Source organism: Neopsephotus bourkii, unplaced genomic scaffold (genome assembly GCF_033783945.1).
Source record: "Neopsephotus bourkii isolate Nb327-2 ecotype Australia unplaced genomic scaffold, CSIRO-AGI_Nbou_v1 NB_1767, whole genome shotgun sequence".
Classification (NCBI taxonomy): domain Eukaryota; kingdom Metazoa; phylum Chordata; class Aves; order Psittaciformes; family Psittacidae; genus Neopsephotus; species Neopsephotus bourkii.
The window spans coordinates 1,952,934-1,974,744 of NW_026902241.1; the positions used below are offsets into that span (position 1 = coordinate 1,952,934).

The window sequence follows — 21,811 nt, forward strand, 5'->3', positions numbered from 1 at the left end:
CTAGTGACTTCAATAGAGTCGAGCTCCTAATTTTAACCTCCTCCATTTGTATGACTTACATTGCCATGAGCTATAAAAGGAACAGTTAAAGGAAACTAATGGAGGAGCCCAAGGAGGGATGGTCTTTTTCTTATGATCTGTCACATGTCTTATATTTTAAAACAGTAAAAATAACATTAAGTATTTTTATAACACTTTATTATACGCTAAGGGTGTGAAGATCTGTCTCTTTTCTCAAAGCACTAATTTTAGATGTGATTATCTGTATGATAACAACCAACAGTAGATGGGGAAGGATGAGAAAGCAAAGTATCAACAAGAAGATAATGGCTGATACTGGGATCATTCTGAATTTATTCTAACCCAGCCTGTCATAGAGCTCTTTCTTACTGCACATGCAGTCTGACTTTTGTCACCATGAGTCATGTGGCTAATATTTATGGTCAGAGACTCATCGCTGTCTAAGGGCTCTCAGGCTAGCCATGGTATATGCAACAGCAGCGAATGTTTGAATCATAGTGGGCAGATGCTTTATCTGTGAGGGCTTTGGGCAGCAAAATATTCCATATTTCTTTAAAGTTAAGTGTTACTACATCCAGCAGAACATTTAAGCGTCTGTGTACTTTTAGCAAGTAGCAGCAGCACAGTATATGTGGTTAAAGTACATACTTGAGTGTTTCACTGAATTGCAGCTTTGAAAAGCTGAGTTCATTTGTCCTTCACAAACAAGGATGAAAACTGGGGTTATATTAGTATATCAACAACAATTAACATAAAACAGGGATATTTTTTTTTCTTAAATGCGTAAACGTATTCCAGTACCATTAAGATTAGCACAAGGGAATGATCAGTCTCAGCAGTACAAAAGTTGCTCAAAAAACATGAACAGAAGAAACCAACATGTCAGTATGGCAGCTTAAGAATCCTTAACGACAACTCTACGAGGCCAATAAAGGAACATTTTTGTCAGGTGAATTTTGCATGACACGTACTGATGAAGGTAAATTGACTTACTGTACGTTTCAAAGCCAGTAATAACTATCATCCTTATAATAATACATGCTTTTCCTTTAATCATTCTTTTATGTTCAATCTTCATGCCACACAAATTTCTCTAACTATTCTTCACCTATCTGTTTAAGGCACCTGCCACATCAGCCATTACCCATGGGTGTAAACTTAATCCACACCTTAAGATGCCAAGCAAATAATGAGTGGAAAGACTGCAGACATAGAACAAAACCTTGGAAAGAAGAGCCTCAACAGCAAAAAGAAAAAAAAAAAAAAGCATCTGGACGTTGCACATGCCAACCCAATATGATCAAATGTTGAATTTAAAGTTCAAGTGCCCCAGCAAAACTGTACTTATTGTTCTAAAATCTCGATTTTCCTAACAGGTTTCATGGTAGAATAGAAGGTTACGTCTAAGCCCCTTATAAGCACAGATGCTCAAATTCATAGCCTAATTACCTTCACACAAGGTCTTTGGATTTGGAATTTTGGCTTTCTTAGCAACTACCCAACCCTGCTGAAAAGATTAATAATTTTCTGGTTTTAAACTATGAAGACATTGCTACATGTAACAATAAGGAAAAGGGCCCAGAGGATTGTAAAATATGCTTCATTTGCATGCAGTAAGCAAGTCCTTATTCTACACATACTTCAGAAATAAAGATCATACAACTACTGGAGAATGAGAAAGAAGGAAAGGTTAAAATCTATATACCCTGTATTATGCCCTTGAGCTGTGTCATGTAGCTCCCACACTGAGTGTTCAGCTTCTAGTGTAATCTTCTTGACTTCACGTACCTATGGCACTGTTCACATGAGCGGTTAATTCAAGCCAAATTACTATGACAAAGCCCTTTCCTTAAACCGTTTCATATCCTGTTTCAGCTAACAGGAAAAATGAAGACATAAGAATGAGAATGGGCATTGCTGCCATCTCACCTGTTCAGTTATACATGAACATACACATTGAGAAAGGGTTATATATAAAAAGTAAAACACTATTTAAGTTTACAAATATAAAATTGTTTTGTCCTCCAGCAGATAATTTCAAAGGTTTTATTACTGATATTAGTCCTAAAATTTCAATTAGTTTTTCATCTGCTATTTCAGGATTATGACACCATGTTCTACCCCAACTCCATTCCCAACTTTTTTAATTTAAGACAAGGTAGCAAAATAGAAAGCATATTTTTTCCTCATGACAAATAAAAAAATTATGCCAATCCAGATCCCAGTCTCTACAAAATCTGGCAAGGAGTGTGACACTCAGTTTCTGTTTCCCAATCTGATAAATCACAATTGTTTTAAATCCTTGGCACATGATTAAACCAAAAGCTGTGTTAAAGGAAAAAACTCCCACAGTATATTACTCACAATCATCTTAATATGATCCCTCCAGAGACAAAAAGTGTTTTCAGAGAGTCATAGGCAAGCCGTGGCTACCTTATTCCTATAGACTTTGAATGAAATCTCTTGTATTTTTAGCTTCCTAGTTTATTTGAGCTAAAATGGGAATGGGTGGAATTTCATTACTGAAAACTTGTACAACTAATATAAAGAGGCCAGAAAGCTTAAAATATTGCAAATTAGTCTTGTGCACTTAAAATTCAATCAATTGTTAGCAACAAGAAAATTAAAGTAACTTTTTCTTCCAGGTATAACTTCAGGTTTTGGATTGTGTTCTTACTGAATAAATTTAGCTAGTCTTATTTTATATGTAGATCTTTGTTACCAGAGTATTTCCTGGTATCATAAATCTTGCAAGAAGCTACAGTATATCCAAACATTATCCTTGTAAAGGAAGTGCTGTATCTATATTTTTTTGACAGGGGAATGGAGGGGACAGGATCCTCACTGCACAGAGTGTGGAGTGGACATGGGCATTTCTAAGCACAGTGAGTTTTCTGCATCGACATCTGTGAAACTGAAACTGCAGTACAGTCACTTCATGGTTTGTTAAATTTATATACTGATCTTTAATATCAGTATTTTGACAAAAAGCCTCTTTTATGCCTATGCAAAACCTTTTCAGGCAATGAAAAACCTATTTAGAGCTCTTCTTTCATTTAGAGATGTGTATCTATGCTCCTTGGTTTGCTCATTTGTACCCTAACATGATCCACACTTTATATAAGGTTCATCCATTTTATAATCAGAAGGGTCAAAAAAGATATCTTAGTCTGTTTTCCTGCATATTTCCTATCACATTTTAGAGCAGGGAGTAACTTATTTGTAACAAAGGCAGTCCAACTATTTCAACAATTTCTGACTAAATTAAAATATTTGAGAAAAATACATAATCTTATTCAAAGGATTCAGACAAGATAGTTACTACATCTGTTACTAAACTGTTAAGTGTTATCAGCAATTAATTGCCATGCTACTTCTTTTACAATTACTCTGAACTAGTACACATACTTCAGTATATTTTGCTAATAGTCTCCTTTTAGAAATAAATCATGTCGAAGATCACTTCATGCACTTCTAGTACATTTATCACTTTAGCAATCTTATACAGCTCTCTCTAGTTTGATTTCTGTCTTTCAAAGGCAACTGCAAAGGACAACTTAACCTACAAAAATTCTGGAAGTTTGTGGGAATGGAACTTACAGAGGCGGTTTAAATCAATATACTCACCTGAGCTAAATGAGGTTACAAAAACGTATTTATTTCCCTTTAAGTTTTCTAAAACCAAGAGGAACAGTTAAGTACTTTCCTGCTGGACAAACAAACATGTTCTCTTGTAATTTATATAAAGCTCTATTTTTCCTTCTTTTTTTTTTTTTTTGTTGTGAATATTTTGAAATGTTGCTGGGCTCAGAATACCACAAGTTGGGAAAATCACAAGTTTCCAAATGAAATACTCATTAAATAGTTGTTACACAAAATACCATTTTCAGAGGTTTTTTTGCTGGTTGATCTGGTGATGAGGTGCTATGAAGTGATACCCAGTAACTGAGGCATGACAGCAGAGACAGCAGTGAGGCCTAAGGCCCTGCCAGGAGCTGGCAGCTCTCCCGAGAGAGGCTGACACTGCTCAGGAATTGAGAGGGGCAAGCATGGGAGATTTAAATGGCCATAGGAAGTGTAGCAACCAAAAGTGCTACACAGTGGCTAGCGCCAGCAATCAGCTCCAGGTAACAATCAGTGCCAAGTAACCATCAGTGCTTATTCTCTACCTTCCAGTAAAGTGTGTTGCCCAACTTGAGAGAGCTTTTCAGAATTGTTTGGGGTGACATTTCATATGTCAGCTAGGAATATATAGTTTAGATGATTTCAGAAAAACCAGTCTCAGTCTCAGGAAGAAGTATCAGAGTTCACTCTTACCATGGAAACTGATACTGAATGAGGCTCCATAATGTCTGTCCTGCATCCAGTCCCATACAGTATTTTCCTCATTGATGAGCAATGGACTGGAGTATTTATTTTATTAAATGTTATTAAATTGTAGACGACATTTATATGAGTTAGAACAGAGAAAAGACTAGACTACTCTGATAGAGAGAAATAAATCTGAAATATATAGCAGAAGTCTACAGGATAAGAATCCTAAATTATTTGGCACACTGGAGATAGCATACGGGGGAAAAAAAAAGCACAAAAATAAGGACCAGTATAAATCACTGCGTTAAAACTGGAATAATCAGATGTACAAAGCAACATGGAAAAGAAGTGGTTTCTTCTCTAGAAAAGTATGCTTAAGTTTACTTTGCATCATGCACTGATTATGAGTGAACAGTGTCATGGTTTTGTAAATAAAGCAAACATTACAGCATGATAGATGCAGACAACTACCGCTGACTGGGCTTGTATGGTAATACTATTGCTCTGTTCAGTACTCATAAAACAGCATATCGAAGTAAACCAAGATAAAAACAAAACAAAAACAACATCAGGACAAATTATAGAATCCCCAAAGCAACTAGATTAGAACTCTAGAAAACAAAACTTATGGGAAAAGGTTGAATAAACTGTGTTTCTTCAGGTTAGGTAAGCCAGAATAATTTAATTTTTAAAGTATGATATCAATGTTCCATGCTTTAAAGGCTGTTGCAGACAGAAAGAGAACAATTTGTTTTCTGTGCCATGGTAGACAGGAAAGTAAGTGATGAGTTTACTCACAGGAAGGAAGATTCAGACTTCATAGTAGCTTTCAAGGATAAGGAAAATAAAACATTGGATCAGGCTACTGCATTTTAAGACTTAGTTCAATAAACATAAGTGAGGAATAGGCAACAGTTAATATTGTCACAGGACAGAAAGATGGACTACGGCTCAAGGCCCACTGCAGCCCTAAGTTTGCTTAGCCTGAATTTGCTTAGACCGTGAAAAATAAAACAGTATCTTGGATGCTAACATTTTAAGTCACTGTCACATCCAAGCTGAACACAGTACTTAAAATTCACTGGAAAAGTACCACATTCAAAATTGCTTTACTAGATAAAAAGAGGTATTGACTCTTGCCTTTCTAGAACACCCAAGTTTCTGAAACAAGATCACCATCAATTAGAGTACTGACATTAAAAATACACATTAGGGGTCAAAGATCAGGGCATGTGTTTAACTCAAGGAACTCTAGAGAAAAAGTACTAAACCACAAAAATAACCCAAAAGAAGTTTCTGAAGAACCTCTCTGAACACAGGCTGTTAGAGCAGACCAATTATGGCTAAACCCTGGTGGAATTTCCACACAGATTTTCTAGCCTTTGAACTTCCTACAGTCACCTAACCTTTCAAACTGGAACCTTGTGTTTTCCACCCTGAGACTAGATACCGGTTTGCACCACCATGTTTATTGGCTGTGATGTCCCATGTTAATCTCACTTCAGTTCATGTTTTGTAATTTTGATCTTTCTGCTGACAACTCATAGAATCAGTGTACAAGCAGTCTTATTAGGGAGTTTCTGTCTTCTTGGCTGCAGGATCTGTGCAGTATTTGCAGCTGTTATCAAAGAGATTACAAAAATACCATGAAAGCAAAAGATAGTAATGGAAAGTTAAAGGGAAGGTCTCAGAAAACTCCTAAATTGACCATATGGAATTGCTGCACTGCAGCATTATCGAAACACCGACTTATTAAAGTCTCTCTAAATCAAATGAAAATACATATATATTACCACTACTGCTAGCCTTAAAGTTTGAACTACATACATTTGACAAAGTACAGTTCTGTCATTGTGAAGTTAAAACAATAACACTCAAAGTCTACTGCCAAAGCTCTCCAACTTGATGATCAGACAAAGGCATAGCTGTTAAATAAAGTCCATGTTCAAGGTACAAAACTAAAATAATTCCCTGCCTCAGGAATTCCTCCACTTTAGAGACTGCTGTATCTCTGCAATCAATACATTAATGGCAGGCCTCTGGAATCCTTCAGAATGCCTATTCATCCATTCTCATATGCCAACCTGTTATTTTCGGACTGGTACTTGCTCCCATCATGCAGTAATTCTTAACTGAATATTTGTGAAATATACCAGATATTTGCTGAGCATACAGCTGCGAGAAAAGGCAGAGAAGGTACAACTGAAAAACATCAGAAGGGCACATGAAGGAGGCAGGGAAGTAGAACTAGAGATCTGTAAAATACTTCAGCAATTCTGAGATCAAGGTACCCTCCAGTGTAAAGCATTACCACTCATTTGTTCTGAATCCCTTGTGATCCCACTGGGGGTTCTTAGCTCCACATATGCAGGCATTTGTTGGATGCTTGTCAGAGATGGTATGAGTAATTCCTGCCTGTCCTGTACCCTTTGGTGCCTGTCCAAGAAACAAGAGAATTGGAAGGAGGGAGGAAGAATGTGTGAGTCATAAGGGGATTTTTAATTTGTAAATGGCATTTTTAAGGCTGGTATTGAAACACTTCATCCAACCCTTACATCCAAATTTTCACAAGGCTATTACGGGTGTGTGGGGGATCAGAAAATGTGCAAAAATAAAGGATTCAGAAGACAGAAAGATATACAGCAGGAGGTGATAGAAACATTTTAGTGCACTTAACAGTACCAAGGAGATGTGATTGTAACAACTTAACTTACAAGAACTTCCCACAGGAGAGAGATACTACGTGCTAAGACTAGTTTGTTGGCACTATTTAAAAGCCAAAGTAATTCAAATTATAAATGTAATTTTTTAACATATGCAACAACAAATCATTAGAATAAGCAACCATTGCAAGAAAGCTTTTGAGTCCACAGGTAAAGGCAGGACATCCTCTAAAACATTTACCTCCAAGAAGATAGTGGGCTTTGTACAAGGATAGCATACAAAGCTTATATTGAAAAAAGCCCAGCCTCGATGACCTAATGGACCTACTCAGTCTTAAAATCCATAAATACTTTAGTTGAGAACTACAGTGTGCTGTGATGTGACTGCTTGCTACGCTTCTAGATTCAAGTCAGTTGATCAAGTACACTCCTGAAGGTTACATATGCTGCACAAAGAATAAAGCAACCTTCTATCACCAAGCAACACAGTGTTCTTGGTGTCATGATTTTTTTTCTCTCATGAAACATTATACACTAATATCAGTCTGCACAGAGTTCTTTTCAAAACAAGGTCCAAAATCACTTTTGGGACAAACCAACAAAATAGACTGACACAGGCAGCTTCAGGAGGCAGTTGAGCTTTTCCGTCGACCATCTGCTGCTTAAACTAAATTGAGCAGCTACACGTATTGAAATACAGTTACTGATCCAGGTTGCCTTTTAAGCTTTAATCGTTTGACAGCAAAGAAAAACAACTCGGCATTTAAAATTCACAAAATATTTCCAGAACCATTCCAGCTCCCCTAGATGAAAATGAGGCTACTGCTTTCCACGTCAGGTAAGGTCCAATGTAGATGTGAGTTCTCCCAAAATTTAAGTATATACTTATGCAAGTAAGCAGAGATACCTTCACTGACAATAACAGTTACATAGGAAGGAAATGGATTACCCTCTACAGCTTGTTCATTGTTCCTGTCTGTACCCACTTTTCCCTGTGGTTCTATTAAGGACCACATAGAATGTTTGACTACAGTCAATTAAGAACATCAAATTTCATTATAGCAATCCTCCTATAAAGTCTCTGATGAGAAGTATAACAATGACCAATCATACTATGTATCGTAAAATACAGCACAGCAAAGCACGGAAGTAGGGTTTTCTTGCATTCAAAGAAAGGCACATTATAAAGAGGAACAAAAATCTTCGCTGAAAGCATTCTGTGTTACTTTTGTTTGTATAAGCAAATCCTGTGCATCTCAGTACAGTGTAATCATATGATTCACATGAAATTTTTTACCCTTTTTTAGGAATGCATATCATATATATAATGCAGATATAATAATATTTAGTTCACATATTCTTCTACATATACATCTACATATTAGTGGTATTTGTTCCTAGATATCAGATCACAACTTATTTAAGATTTTTACTGCCTACAAGGCAAATGAGATGATCTCTCATATATTTTCAATCTAAAAATACTGTCATTTTCATAAATTGGGCACATGTTCAAAAAGAACATGTAATTGCTGAGGTAAAAACTGCTTCCAGATCCAGTGGGAAATACAGAAACTCCCTTAACTCATCAAGACTATGACTGTGATCAAGTGACCACATTTCTCTCATAAATACTCACATTCTTGAATTACTTTCTTGATATTAGTGGATGTAATTTTTTATGATAGCTGTTAACCACAGAAGAGGTGGATCAACTGGGGAAAGCATAGAGGAGTTTAATAAACAAGATCAGAAGTCTGCAAAGAAGTGTGCTTGTTTAGTCTAAAAAAGAGAAGACTGAGGAAAGATGATAACAGCCTTCAACCATGTAAAAGGTTATTGTAATAAGCCTTCTTCATGCCCACAAGGGACAGCACAAGAAGCAACTTTCTTAAATTAGAGCATACTTTACTTAAAGATCAAGAAAGTCATTTTATGGGATACTGAGAATTTAAGATCTGTATTTTTAAAGCTTACCTACTTCAAAATTTTGTCAAACTTATGATTATAGCAAGAATTAAATTTACTAATTAGCATGTACTGCAGCACAAATAGATAACATTGTGAGGACCACAACATTTGTCCGCATGAAGACTGGGGCAAAACCATATAAGTGCAAGAAGCAAAAGTGTGGAATTCAATTAAAAACTCAGATTAATTTCTTCTTTCATAATGACCAGAAGCTGAAGATCTGTGCTGTACAACTACTTGATAACTCTTAAGTTTTCTTATTAATATTTCAATTTTCACTTTGTTTTTGACGTAGTTCAGTTCAAGTACAGGGACAGAATTTTAAATTTCTAAAAATAACTCTGATTTAGTCAGGGAAAGTCAAAATGAAAAATAATGATAAACATTCCATAAGGGAGCCGTTCTACCCATCTCACAAGTGTAAGTAAACCATTGTGATGTTAAGACAAATGCATATCACACTTTCTTATTTCAGTGTTGCTTATTACTGACCTCTGGCTGCAACCACTCTGTTCTAAAATCATTTTAATGAGTTTGAAAAAGCAGAAATATAAGGAACTGTTAGCTAATTGCTGACATGGAAATAATTTTATTAATGTCTACACCACAGCCAATCTTTCACTTATTTTTGTTTTAAAGTGGGGAAAAGTCTGAGTTCAATGCTGGCAGTCTTATTTAAGTCACTTCAGTTGTAGTCATGCAACAAAATAGGCAATAATCACACCTGCTAAGAGGTAAAAACTGTTCCTCACTATGTTCACTTTAAAAAAGAAAACAGGAATTTTTGTGCCCACGTATCACCTGGAGATTTAAAAAAACCCTTATAGAAACCTAACAAAAGCATGCCACTTTACCAGTTTTCTGTTTGGAAAGGAAGAAACTGGTTTTATTTTCTTCTTCAAAATAAGTCATAGATACTGAACAATGCCCATATTTTCATCAGAATCATATTTACTTCTTACTCCGTTTAGAAAGTGTTGAACAAAGCTAAAAAGTATTAATTCCACAGAGTAGCAGGCATTTAAATCAAGAATTATCTCAGCCATGGTAATTAACACTGCTTCTGTTAGATGAACTCTACTCCACCGGACACCTTGCACAGTATGCTTTTAGCCATAACAACAGTGTGGACTAAACGACTCTGTGTACAGTTCAAAGCCCTGCTTTGCTGACAGATACAGATACTATTTCATCAAGGAAACATTCTTTTAAAATATTGGTTCTCAAAAGACATATCTTCAAGGAGTAGAGATTTAGATTGAACCATCCTGCTAATGGAGAAATAGATTTCGATTTATAAATCAATCAACATGAATTAATCTTCATCTGAGAGGCAATTCTCAAAAAAAAAAAGAAATTGTTTTGGATTAGAAGTTAATCTCAGAAAAGAGACAGACATAGCCTGAAAGAGTGGTCATCTTGGTCTAATACAGATTTTTAAATTAAATTTCTCATTGCCTCCATGGCCAAGCATACCTAAGCCAAGTAGAACACAGAGAATCTTTTCTTTCCCTCATGAATCTTGGACTAAGTAACAATGTATTATATACCTGCTAGAAGCATTCACCTAATACAGAGCTAAAAATACATAGGAAAGCACAGCTACTGCTACTAAAAACCCAGTAAATGTCATTGCTGTTGGCTCAGGCTGCAATCTCAGGTAGCTCCACATTTTCCCCAAGAGTAAAAAGTAAAGGCGATTCAGTTGAACAGTTTATTACCTTGAATACTCCTTTTGAAAAAAGCTTTGCAGCCCTCACAAGACCAGACCCCATAATGGTAGCCTGAAGCATAGTCGTTGCAGACAGCACAGTACCGGGTCTCCTTGGTGGATTCCATGGACAGACTCCCTTTCTCGTTGGTAGCGGGCACCCTCTCCCGCATGTTGTGGCGCCTGTTATCAGAGGTTGGCCTGTCAACAGCAAAAAACCAAGCATAATTCTTTCAGTGAGCGTAAGTCTCATCCACTCCTGCAGATTGTAAGAAGAGCAGATTTAGTTTTGAAACAACAGATGGACAAAACCCAATCTTTTATCACCCTCTGACCTGAATAGCTGAAAAGGTGTAGAACAAGTAAGGTACAGTGGAATTTCTCACAAATCAATCTCAGTTATTAGATATTCTACTTTGAAAAATTGAAAAGCTATTTGATAAATTATAAATTTTCCCAAGACATTACAAAAAAAAAAAAAAAAAGAAAAAAGAAATCAACATTTATTTGTGTACCTACTCCTTTCCAAAGCATCTGGCATGACTGCAGTACCAGTAGGTAGTTTGAGAATCTGATGCAACAATCACTTAATGTTGCACCAGAATTTCCAAGTCACTTAAATTATTAACCAAGCTATTTTCAAGTATTATTGCTTAATTAGAGATGCAAACTTGCCTTACGTTTTCAAAGATATAACACTGCATAAACCAGTCCCTATTCTCATTACAATATCACTTTAATTAAAATTAATAAGTGGTTTTAGCACAACAAGAAAAACCAGAAGGTATTAAAAATTGTTCCTGAGGAATTTATTTTACAGTAATGTACATGTTATTGGACATACTAGAAATGCACGCAATGGAGGTGTGCAGTATGCTGCTGAAAACCAAATGTATCTATAGGTAAATGGCAATGAACTCACATCTGCTGAATCTGGTAAGAGGTTATTACGAGTAGCTGCTCCAGGTATGGTAAACAATATTCAAAAAGATGAGAGGATGTGAAATTACCAAGGGAACCAGCAGCGAACTCTGGGATTGCTCCTGGAAGGCAAACAGCTTTTGCAAAACATGTTTTCCAGTAGGAGTCCGCACTACAAATTGTCCAGGAGACAAATACAATCGGGTTTGACAGCATCAGACAAGCTGAAGCATGAAGAATACTACTGTTTACAGTAATTCACTTGCCACGCATGTTTTAATTGCTGGTTAGTAAACAGGTGGCTCTTATCTTCCCAGAATCCTAACATTTACCCAAACACACATATCTTGGTTTTGAGACCAGGATACTAGGGCTCTCCTTCAGATTTCTTCCTGCATACCTTGTTTTGCCTTATACCATTCTTCAGCAAAACTTCCTTTTTTGATGAACTGAAGCATCTGGCACCAACAGCACCTTCCTGCTTCAAACAAATACTCCCCAGCAGCTTTCTGATTATTCCACATACATTCACCTATCCTCTTTCATCTAGCCAAAGTACCATGACATTTCCTGCTGCAGTCTGTTTCAATGCCCAAAAGCTTTCTACCAGCAAAAGCCACCTGAACACTGTCACATCCCCTTGAGACTTTTTATATACGATTTCTGTCCCCAGATAGATACAATATATTTCAATGAATATCAGTTACTAAAGAAATATGATGCTTTGCTGTGTTACGCAAACTGCTACTGAAACTGCCACTGGCATCATTCAGGAAAACTGCATTTTTTAAGCCCAAACTTCATCAAACCTTATATGGAGGTTAATTTTGAGCAGTTATTTAAATAATTGAAGTGCTGACATGATGCAATTCTGGCTTTTTAGTGAGATGGGAAATTAGAAAACGTCACAGTTCTGACAACACGAGATTAACAAACTAGGTAGGGAAAAAACCCTTGCATATTTTAGATGTTAAAATGTGAAAAGTTGAAACAATATCATTAATAAATCGTTATGACCACAAAACACATTGTTCATGTAACTGCCTTTTCCAGCCCACCAGACCTAGGAAGGTTTTTTTATTCTTCTCCAGGTCCTGAATCTTCCTTTGAATTTGCTTTATTCCAGTTGGAGTTTATTCCAGGATGTTTAAAATATTTGAAGTAAACCAGCAAGCCAGTAACTGCCAATATAATTTTAACAGCAGTAGACTCCTCTGTTAGGTGTACATGGCCACCTGATAAATATTTATGATTTTTTACTGCATTTTTCAAAACTGTTACACAAATACAATGTCATACAAGATAAGGTTCCCAAAATTTTCATATCAAAAAGAAGTACAAATAAGTTACATTTTTAAAACTCCTAACTTTTAAGTTTTCTTTTTGTAAAACACTAAAAGGAAAAAAAAATGTCAAGTTCCAAAACAGTTACATATTTTTGCAGGTATGAAGTAGAATTGCAACACCACACACACATATACTGTTCTATGGGTAACTGTGTTTCTAGTTGGATACGAAAGAAAGCACTTCAACAGGCAAAGGCAAAAAAAAGCAAAAGAGAGTAAAGAAATATCGAAAAGTATCAGTCACCACTAAGCCAAAATAAATTAAATTTCATCTTTTCAGAATATCTAGCTTGACTCAGATCAAGACTAGGTTCACAAATACTTTACTATTAAAATTAAATTTAAAAATAATAAAAAATACTAAAAAATAGAGTAGACTGAAACAGGAAAGTAGACTGAAACAGGAAAAAAAAAAGCAGCATTTTTTCTATCTAGAATAGATAAGAAATCTCATGAAAAATATACTCTCAAAGAGAATAAAATACATAAACATTAAGAAGTAAGATGCAGTAAAGAGAGAGATATTTGGCCACACTGCTTGCAGGGAGTCTGTCCCACAGTTTCTGTCCATCCTCACTCACACAGTGAGGCCACTTTTTCAGAGGGAGGGTTCAGGCAGAGGCAATGAGACAGTGTCCTCACCGTAAGCACATGCAAAATCCATGGTGCAAGGGATCACAGACAGGGGAGCAACACCCCTGTCATATTCGACTTAGATCTCTATTGCACACAAGCTTGCTGCATTAAAAGAGCACTATAAATCTTCTAGCAGACCTTCACAGAGCAAAATGAATCTAAAGATAGCCTTGCTAGCTTCCCACCCCCATAATCTGTGCCACTTGAGCAAGGTTTTGCAAACTGGCCTAGCAGAGTCACCACATTCACGCTTTTGTGAATCACAGCAGGAAGCGCACTGAAATACCCCTAACACTATCCTCCCCAAACGCAACATCCTGCCACCCCTTTCCGTTTACACAATGTAAATAAAATCTGGTAATAAATAAGCTGTGGTACATATTAGAGTAGGTGAAGAGGAAATCTTTTGGGGAAAAGAGTATCCCGACAACACAGAGCTTGCTAAATCAATAAAACATCTCAAGTTTCATCCAGAAATCAGCTTTTAGTGCACATCACAGACCACTGATGCCGTGTCCTGACAAAAAATAGCAGTCTGTTCTTCATCCAGTTTTCAGTTAGGCTTCAAGGGTTAGCCTTCTGAAGAACACAGTGAAGCAACCTAACCCAACTTTAATAACTTTGGCAAGATCACGATTCCCAAAATACAATAGCAGAACCTCTTCAACAATTTCCATTGTAATCTATGCAAACAATAACAATGACAAAAAAAAAAAGGAGCAAAAGTTCTTGTCAACAACTTTTACCAAAGACAAACACAAATCAAAAAGAAAGAAATCCCCAGATAAATCCCTCCTTCCAAGCCCCGCACCAAAACAGAACAGATTAGAAAGCAAAAAAACCTCAGATTTTACTGTGCATTTCCAAATGTAATAACACAGCAGACATACAGTGAAAAGTACTTTGGAACCCACAGAGTAGGACAAACTTGTCTTCCACACTCACTTTCATATTTTGCCACCAATGCTGTGCTGAGTTTGCTCTTCAATAAATGTGGTAGCAAACAAGACACTGCTGCTTTAAATATTCACTCATGACCTGCAGCTTTGAATCAGTCAAGAGATCGTTAACCCCTTTCTGACTAAAATAAAAATAATACCTACATAAGGGAATTACAGTTTTGTAATGTAATCTCAGTTTTTTACATCACAGTAATCTGAGCGGCAGGTGGGATGAATATAGGATAACCCATACAGAATCCATCCAGCAGTGAGGTAAGGCCCAATTTATTCGCAACCCCAAATTTCTATTGGATTCTATCTTAAATAAAGAGATTTCACATATAAGAGGGTTTAGGGAAATGTTATTTAAGCAGTTAAAGAGGACACCTGAAAATATTCTAGTTTTCGAATTTACTTTCATACAAGAAATCTTAACTTGCAGCTGCTAAATCTTTCTTACCAGAATGGATGGCAGTTCCCAGTATAAAAAGCCTCAAAACTAATGGCCATTTTAAAGGTAGAAATGTTTTTCCACAGATTTGATTTATTATAATACCATTCTACTATTCAATATGAAATTAATTAACCTGCTGCTAGAATGTGAATATCCATATGGGGAAAAATAGTTATGAAAGATTGAACAGAATTAAGTGCTTGGAAATACTTAAAAAACATCTCAAAAAGTACTGCAATAAGAATGACTAAATATATAAATAAACAGAAAATTTTGAAGTACTTTAAGCACCTCAAAACTAGTACTGTCAGAAAACAGGTCTAACGAATCTGAAAAAAAAGTCACACCCCATCAAGATGAAAATGTTGGCTTTAAACAAATATTCCAAAAAGCCTAAGGCTGTAATTAAGCTAAATACAACTTGACGATGTAGAGAGAAACTTTTACAGGGAGTTGTATATCAAATAGACAGAATCACAAGGTATCTTGAGATAGACAGAACATTGGTAGGAGGACCTATGCTGAGCCAGCACTGGCACAAGATGGGCTACAGCAATGAAGGAAAGTTCCAGCAATGGGGCCAGAAACTGGCATCAGTCCTTGGCTAATCCACTATCAGCGTGAAGATCAGCTAGGCTCAAACGGACACCTGATGGCAATTCCAAATCCGTGTCTCTAATCATGTTTCACTCACTGAGCTAAACACTCTTCCTCCCCAAAACAGGATGGTTTCAACTATGCTGTCAAGGGAGAAGGACCCTTGCACAGGACCTGCCTGCTGGGAGAGGTTTACTTAGCCAGGCCAAATTGTGCCAGGGAGTGTGAAGTTATAAAGCAGTGAGAACCATTGTGCTGGTGTTCACACCCATGTCCTGGCCTTGTTCACGTAATAAATATACATGCAGTATTTTCTTGCTCCACAATTATCAGTTTATTTCCTGATTGTCAGCATGTTAATGTCTCTGGCTGCAGCACCAAAAATTAGAGTAATAAGCATTTCCTGTAGACAATGACGTTGTCCATTCTAGTTTAGTGCCTACCTCAGTAAGAGTGACATGTAAGTTCATCAACAATTTAAGCATAACACAGCTGTGAAATTTTGACACTCCTGAGTGAAAATAAGCTCTAGAATGAGAAGGAGTTGCCTGTAATTCAGATCTCTACATGGACTGCAGGACCAGACCATCCTCTTCTCTCTCCTGTAGCCTTGCACAGCTCCCTGTGCTTTCACAAGTCTTTAGGGGAAATACATAGTGGAAGGAGGAAAGCCACCAGAGCAGAGCTGCATAGCAGCTGTGACAACAATGCAGGTGGAGACCTTCATGCTGGAGAAAAGCTTCTCTGGTCACTTCATCTCATTCTTTTCATGGATTTTGCTCATACCTTCTCCTTCAAGGCTAGTGCAGGGCCATCTTAGCAGGACAACCTGTGTAGAAGACACTAAGCTAATGTGGTGGATGGAGGAGATGAAGAAATAATTGGCATAAAGGAATAAAAAGAGTCGATATGAAGATACATGTGAAGGCAAACTAAGAAAAAAAATGGCAAGAAAACCACCTAAAAACAGGACAGGTCTCAGTTCAGGAAAAAGAAGACATTTAAGAAAAAATGAAAACATATGAAAGTTGAATAATAAAATAATCTTAAAATATTAACAGTATTTCAAAAGGTATCAGAAAACGTATTTCATAGAAGATTGAAATGTTTTCTTTAGAACTAGAATAAAATACAATTTTATTTGGTAACTAAAGTAAAATAACTTGCAAAAATAACTCAGTACTGGCCAATAAATGGTACTGTTGAGGACAAGCTCTGTCAACATAAAAACAAAAGCATATCTTCTTAGGTCATCAAACCTTCTTATTCAACATGAAATTAAACATTTCCTTTGGCATTCATTTTATCAGCTTCCTTCAACCTTAATTCTGATTCATTTTAAAATGAGTGATTGAAATACCAGATTTTGATATGCCAAAACAAAGCCATGCCACGTGTGAAGAAAAATCTCCTCTAAAGCTATTTGCTGAAGTCAGTGCAAATTCTCACATCCTTTCAGTCCTTCTCAGTTCTTAATTTTTAACAATTGTTTTCCTTCAGATCTCTCACTAATATTAAAGTCTAGAGAGGTATACCTATTCACAGTCACTATGTGGTCTATAGCATCTCCAGCCACATTTCCTGGAGGTTCCATTGATGGGAAAGGAAGGGAATCCAGGCTCCTCGCTGACATGCTTAGTACCTGAATTTGAGCATTTGCAGTATTTCCCTCTCGCATACTTCCACTCCTGGGATTGGTTTCCCATGGTTTCAAATGTGAGCTGAGCATTTTGCAGCTGGTCCCTTTGACAACATAGGAGTTTACCCACCTTTTGAAAAATGCGGAAGTTTTTCTTGGGGATGGCAGGGAGGTGGGGGGTGGGTTTAAAAGAGGAAAGAGCTCAAAGTATTTGTCAGTTCAAAAGGTCTGAAATTTAAATTCATACACAGAAAAAAAATTGAATAAATACTGAGAAATTGGTTCTGTTACATTCTATCTCTCACTACTATTTCTCACAACCTAAACTACATCTCACAGTCATTTGCATTACTCTTAAGTCAAGAGTGCTGGTGTCACTGTCCATCACAGTGTAGCCCAGAATTCAATCATTTCTGAAGTAATGGAAATTTTCTGTTTGGCTTTTTGCTCTTTTTCCCTTATGCACAAAAGGTTAATAATCTCTTTCTGTCCATAAGGTGAACTCAGAAACACCCACACAGATGCTTTATATGAATACACATTAAAAAGATTAAGATTTTAAATATAGCACATGGCTGCACCTTGCAAATGCAGCTGCAACCTTCGTTTATCTCTTCTGTGTGTCTGTATGTTATGTTTAATTATATGGCCATACTTTTCACAGAGTAACAGCTCATCAGTGCACAGAAAAAAAAAATAAAAAATAAATATATATATATAAAGAGCAGCTATTCTGTCTTTTTTGGGGTTTTTATTTATTTATTTATTATTCTTGGCTATTCGGTGTCTGGTACCTTACTCTCAGCACACTATATGAATTCAGCTATAACATCAGAAATAATTTCCTTTCAGTTTTTCCATGCCACTAGAGCATGGTTAACAGGTGCTAATGAATGTATTTTCCAATACTCTTGTAAGTTGAAAGGATAAAAAATGAGGCTGAGAGAGATTGAGGTCAAAAGTATATACTGAGTTATGTGCAACCTGAGTTTTTTAAGTACCCACCATTAAATAACATTTTGCATGTTCAGAGTGCTACTTCCCTTGTCTACAACTGCAAGGGTAAATGTTCAACACTTACATAAATTATCCTGTAGAACTTCCATTCAGCACAAAGAAAATTACAATACAACATGAGAATACTTGTGAGGAGTTTGATTTAAATTATGTTCAAACTTCACAGAAGCATTTGTGTCAGAATTAGACAGAGAACATAATTCTTCAGGCCAGCAATCAGCTGCCTTCACACAATACTTCTTGAATTTTTGCCTTATTCCTTTTTTTAACTTATAGTCTCCATAAGAAACAAGATTTTACAAACAGGAACATATTTTGCTATACGAAATGGCACATTTCATAGTTAATCCTTTTATAATATTGAAAGAGCAGCCTGCTTCTGATTAACTTACAATTATGAAAATAATTATTAAAATAATCACAAAGGCAGAAAGGGACCAAACAAGATTAGCACAGCTCACCTTAATTTGGGTTTATAGAAAATACAAGTTTGCAAATGGTGTTTTTTTTTCTAAAGAAGACATCTAAAAAACCAAAAGTGTTATTTTTCTGCCTCATATTTATAGTCGCAGAGAGCAGGGCTGGGACACATTGGTGCACCTCTTATTTGCCTTAACACAGCAGGAGATGTCAGGAGATCACTCTCATTCCTGAGCAGAAGAAGGACAGCAATGATACCTGCTAACAGCTGTAAACAGGGACACTACGAGTCCTTTATTCTATTCTGGTTTATGAGAAGAAGCAAAAGCTAGTAAATACACAGAGGCTGCTACCACTGCTGTCAGTGGGAATGTCTGCTCTGTCCTCCCACAGCTGTTGTCAAGTGCTCTTATTTGACCCACCCATCTCCTCTCATCCCATTCATACCCTCACTTCCACCTTTGGGCTTTTCCCTCCAGTCTCAATCTCCTCTATCCAGAAAGGACAAAATCCTGTCCTCTGGTGCCTGATTTCTTAGCTCCTGTTATACCATCCTACTTTCCTGTGACTTGCCCCACCATTTCCACAAGCGCATACTGCAATTTGTAACTAAAGGAGGATTGAGGGACCTTAGCATTGCCATTTGTTGATCACAAATAACTTATTAATCATTAAAAGACAAAATTATATATTCTTTACCAAGGCTGAACTTAAAATTTCTGAAATCCTCTGGTAAGCATCTCATTATAAAGTCTATGAACTATCAATAAGAAAACCTATGCTTCAAGGCAGTTGAAACAGAATTAAAAAATACAAAGTTATCCCCTCCAAAAAAAAACCCAGAAAAAAAATTCCGGAGAAACAAGACAAATATTTCATTATAAAGCCTTTAAAGGTATAAAATTTTATTTATGTATTGTTTTATATGATTTGTACTTCTATCTTTTCTCCTCTGGAATGTGACTGCACCTCTTTTAAGGCAAGATTTCACCACAGTAACCACTCCCATTGGAGTCCTGAGGTTCTATGTGCCAGGACACTTTGCCCATGGGGGTTATAAGCACATCTTTGAAAAACTAATTGAGAGATGCCATGCAAGCCATAATACAAGATAAATGCCATTATATTTCTTACCAGAATTTCACTTCTAAAGAAAAAACATTGTCCTCTTATTAATATTTTGAAGACTATAAAATTTAGCACAGAAATCTAGTTTCTGCATAGCAAAAGTTCAGGCAAGAAAATTCCTCTTTTAAAATTTTCAAGAAAAAAATATTTCCCGTAGGATTTTCATTTTGCAAAAATCCCGAGATTCAAAAGTTTTGACGGACAGATATTTAAACATCAAAACATTTCTTTTTATGCAATATATATTTACAAAGAAACAAATATAATAAGCAAACAGAATCTATGGATAAATCCACAGGCACAGTTCTGCAGTGTTAAACAGAAGCAGAACTTTCTGCTCTGCCAGTAGTCAATAAGCCCTGCAGTCTCAATGTGAATGATGTAAACAGACCTACAGAAATACATACTCTGCAATCACTAGCATCTAGTAAAGCAGGGACAGAGTGTTGCTCAAAAGACTATTTATCTAGACCTGCCCAACCAGAACTTGCTTTAACTTTCCCTTATAACACTTGCAATTACTGTCTCTGTGGACTCTTTGCTGCTTCAGTACCTAATATCCAGCCTAAGTACTCTCTGCTAGAAATTAAGTTTATTTGTCCTCAACTATTTCCAGTTAGTCCAAAGAACAATTCATCCCTTGCCTTCCTAGTACAAATTTTCCCTTTGTAAGGTTCCTTCTACAGCACCTCTCAGCCTCCAGCCTCACTTTCAGAGTCTTGCCTCTAATTCTCCCATCCTCTTGCTGTTGCCATACTTTGCTTGCCCCTTAGTGGGCACTAATCTCTGAAACAGGCCTTACCGTTCTGCTCTATACCAGCATATTGACCTGCTTATCACAGAATAAAATTTGCGTTCTCTGGAAAAGATTACTCTGTTGACTTATATTTAGCTTATGATCTTCTCTATCCCTTAGAATTTTTTTTCATTCCGCAGTCCATTTCCTGATTTAGTAAGTCCCCAGTTATTTTACTTGTGCATTAGATTTTTTTCTTTCCAAAGGCTGGGCACTGCACTGACCCTTAGTGAATTTGAGAAATATATAATGTTTCAGACTCTGCTCTGGTAAGCAGGACCTCTTACGTACTTACATTTCAAATGGCCATTTACAGCTCTCTCAATTATTGTTTTGATGTATCTTTTGAATCTCTTATCACTGAATGATCCTCCTACTCTTTAAGGAACAACACCACTGAAGTAAATATTTTGATCCATTTCCCCAGGATCCAAAATAATGACCAGCCAACTTGCTCAGGGTTTCTCTGCTTATTCCTGCTTCTGCCAGGCACAGTTTTGCCTGTGCACTATCTGTCTCTGACAGTATCTCTCTCAATCAGTTAGGCAATCCCACAGACTCTGGTGTGTGAAGAGTCATATAATCTGAGGAAAAACCTTAATCCGCTGTCTAAAAGCATGCCAAAACTGATGAAAAAGCTGCTGACAGACTAAGTGCCTCTAGGCACTACACAGATATGATTTTCTGGCAGCAGTACCAAGTTGGTGTGTGGTTGTACGGCTCTGAAACAGAGTTTGGAAATCAGCTGCACCCACAAGTGTGTTAAAGTTGAAGGCCTGGTGGGCAAACACTCTAAGACCATGGACACAGGACATCTCACTTTAGTGTAAACAATCTGAAGAATAAAATGTTTGAAAAGCTGGAAGCATGAAAAAAAACAAAAAGGCCAGATTCAGCTGGCAATCTCTGGTGTATATCTATCTTCTACAGCTTCTACACTTTCAGGAATACCTGTGTCCATTAAAGTTTTCTAAGCCTTCAAACTAAGCTGAAAAATAGTACAATTGCATTTCTCATATGAGTCTTAGAATTAATTTTTTTTTTTTTTTAAAAAGCCATTCTTATAAGAATGTAACACATCCAAAAGTCCTTTTCTCATGGCATTGCTGTTCCTACTGAACTTTCTTGAGAATTACTCCATCACTGGGCATTTTTATTTCTTTTCTAACTTCAGAATAACTAGCACAATCCTACCATCTGAGAGGACAAGGATAAACTTACTCAATAGATTGGAAA

General features: G+C 36.6%; 1 protein-coding gene across 2 annotated transcripts in view; it reads right to left on the bottom strand.

Moving 5' to 3' along the window:
- ESR1 (estrogen receptor 1) overlaps positions 1-21,811 on the bottom strand; it is a 156,518-nt gene that overhangs the window by 69,853 nt on the left and 64,854 nt on the right. For both annotated transcript variants that reach the window (XM_061378666.1, XM_061378665.1), the window contains one exon: positions 10,691-10,881. In XM_061378666.1, coding sequence (XP_061234650.1) covers positions 10,691-10,881 — 191 coding nt within the window. The remainder of the gene's footprint in view (positions 1-10,690; positions 10,882-21,811) is intronic.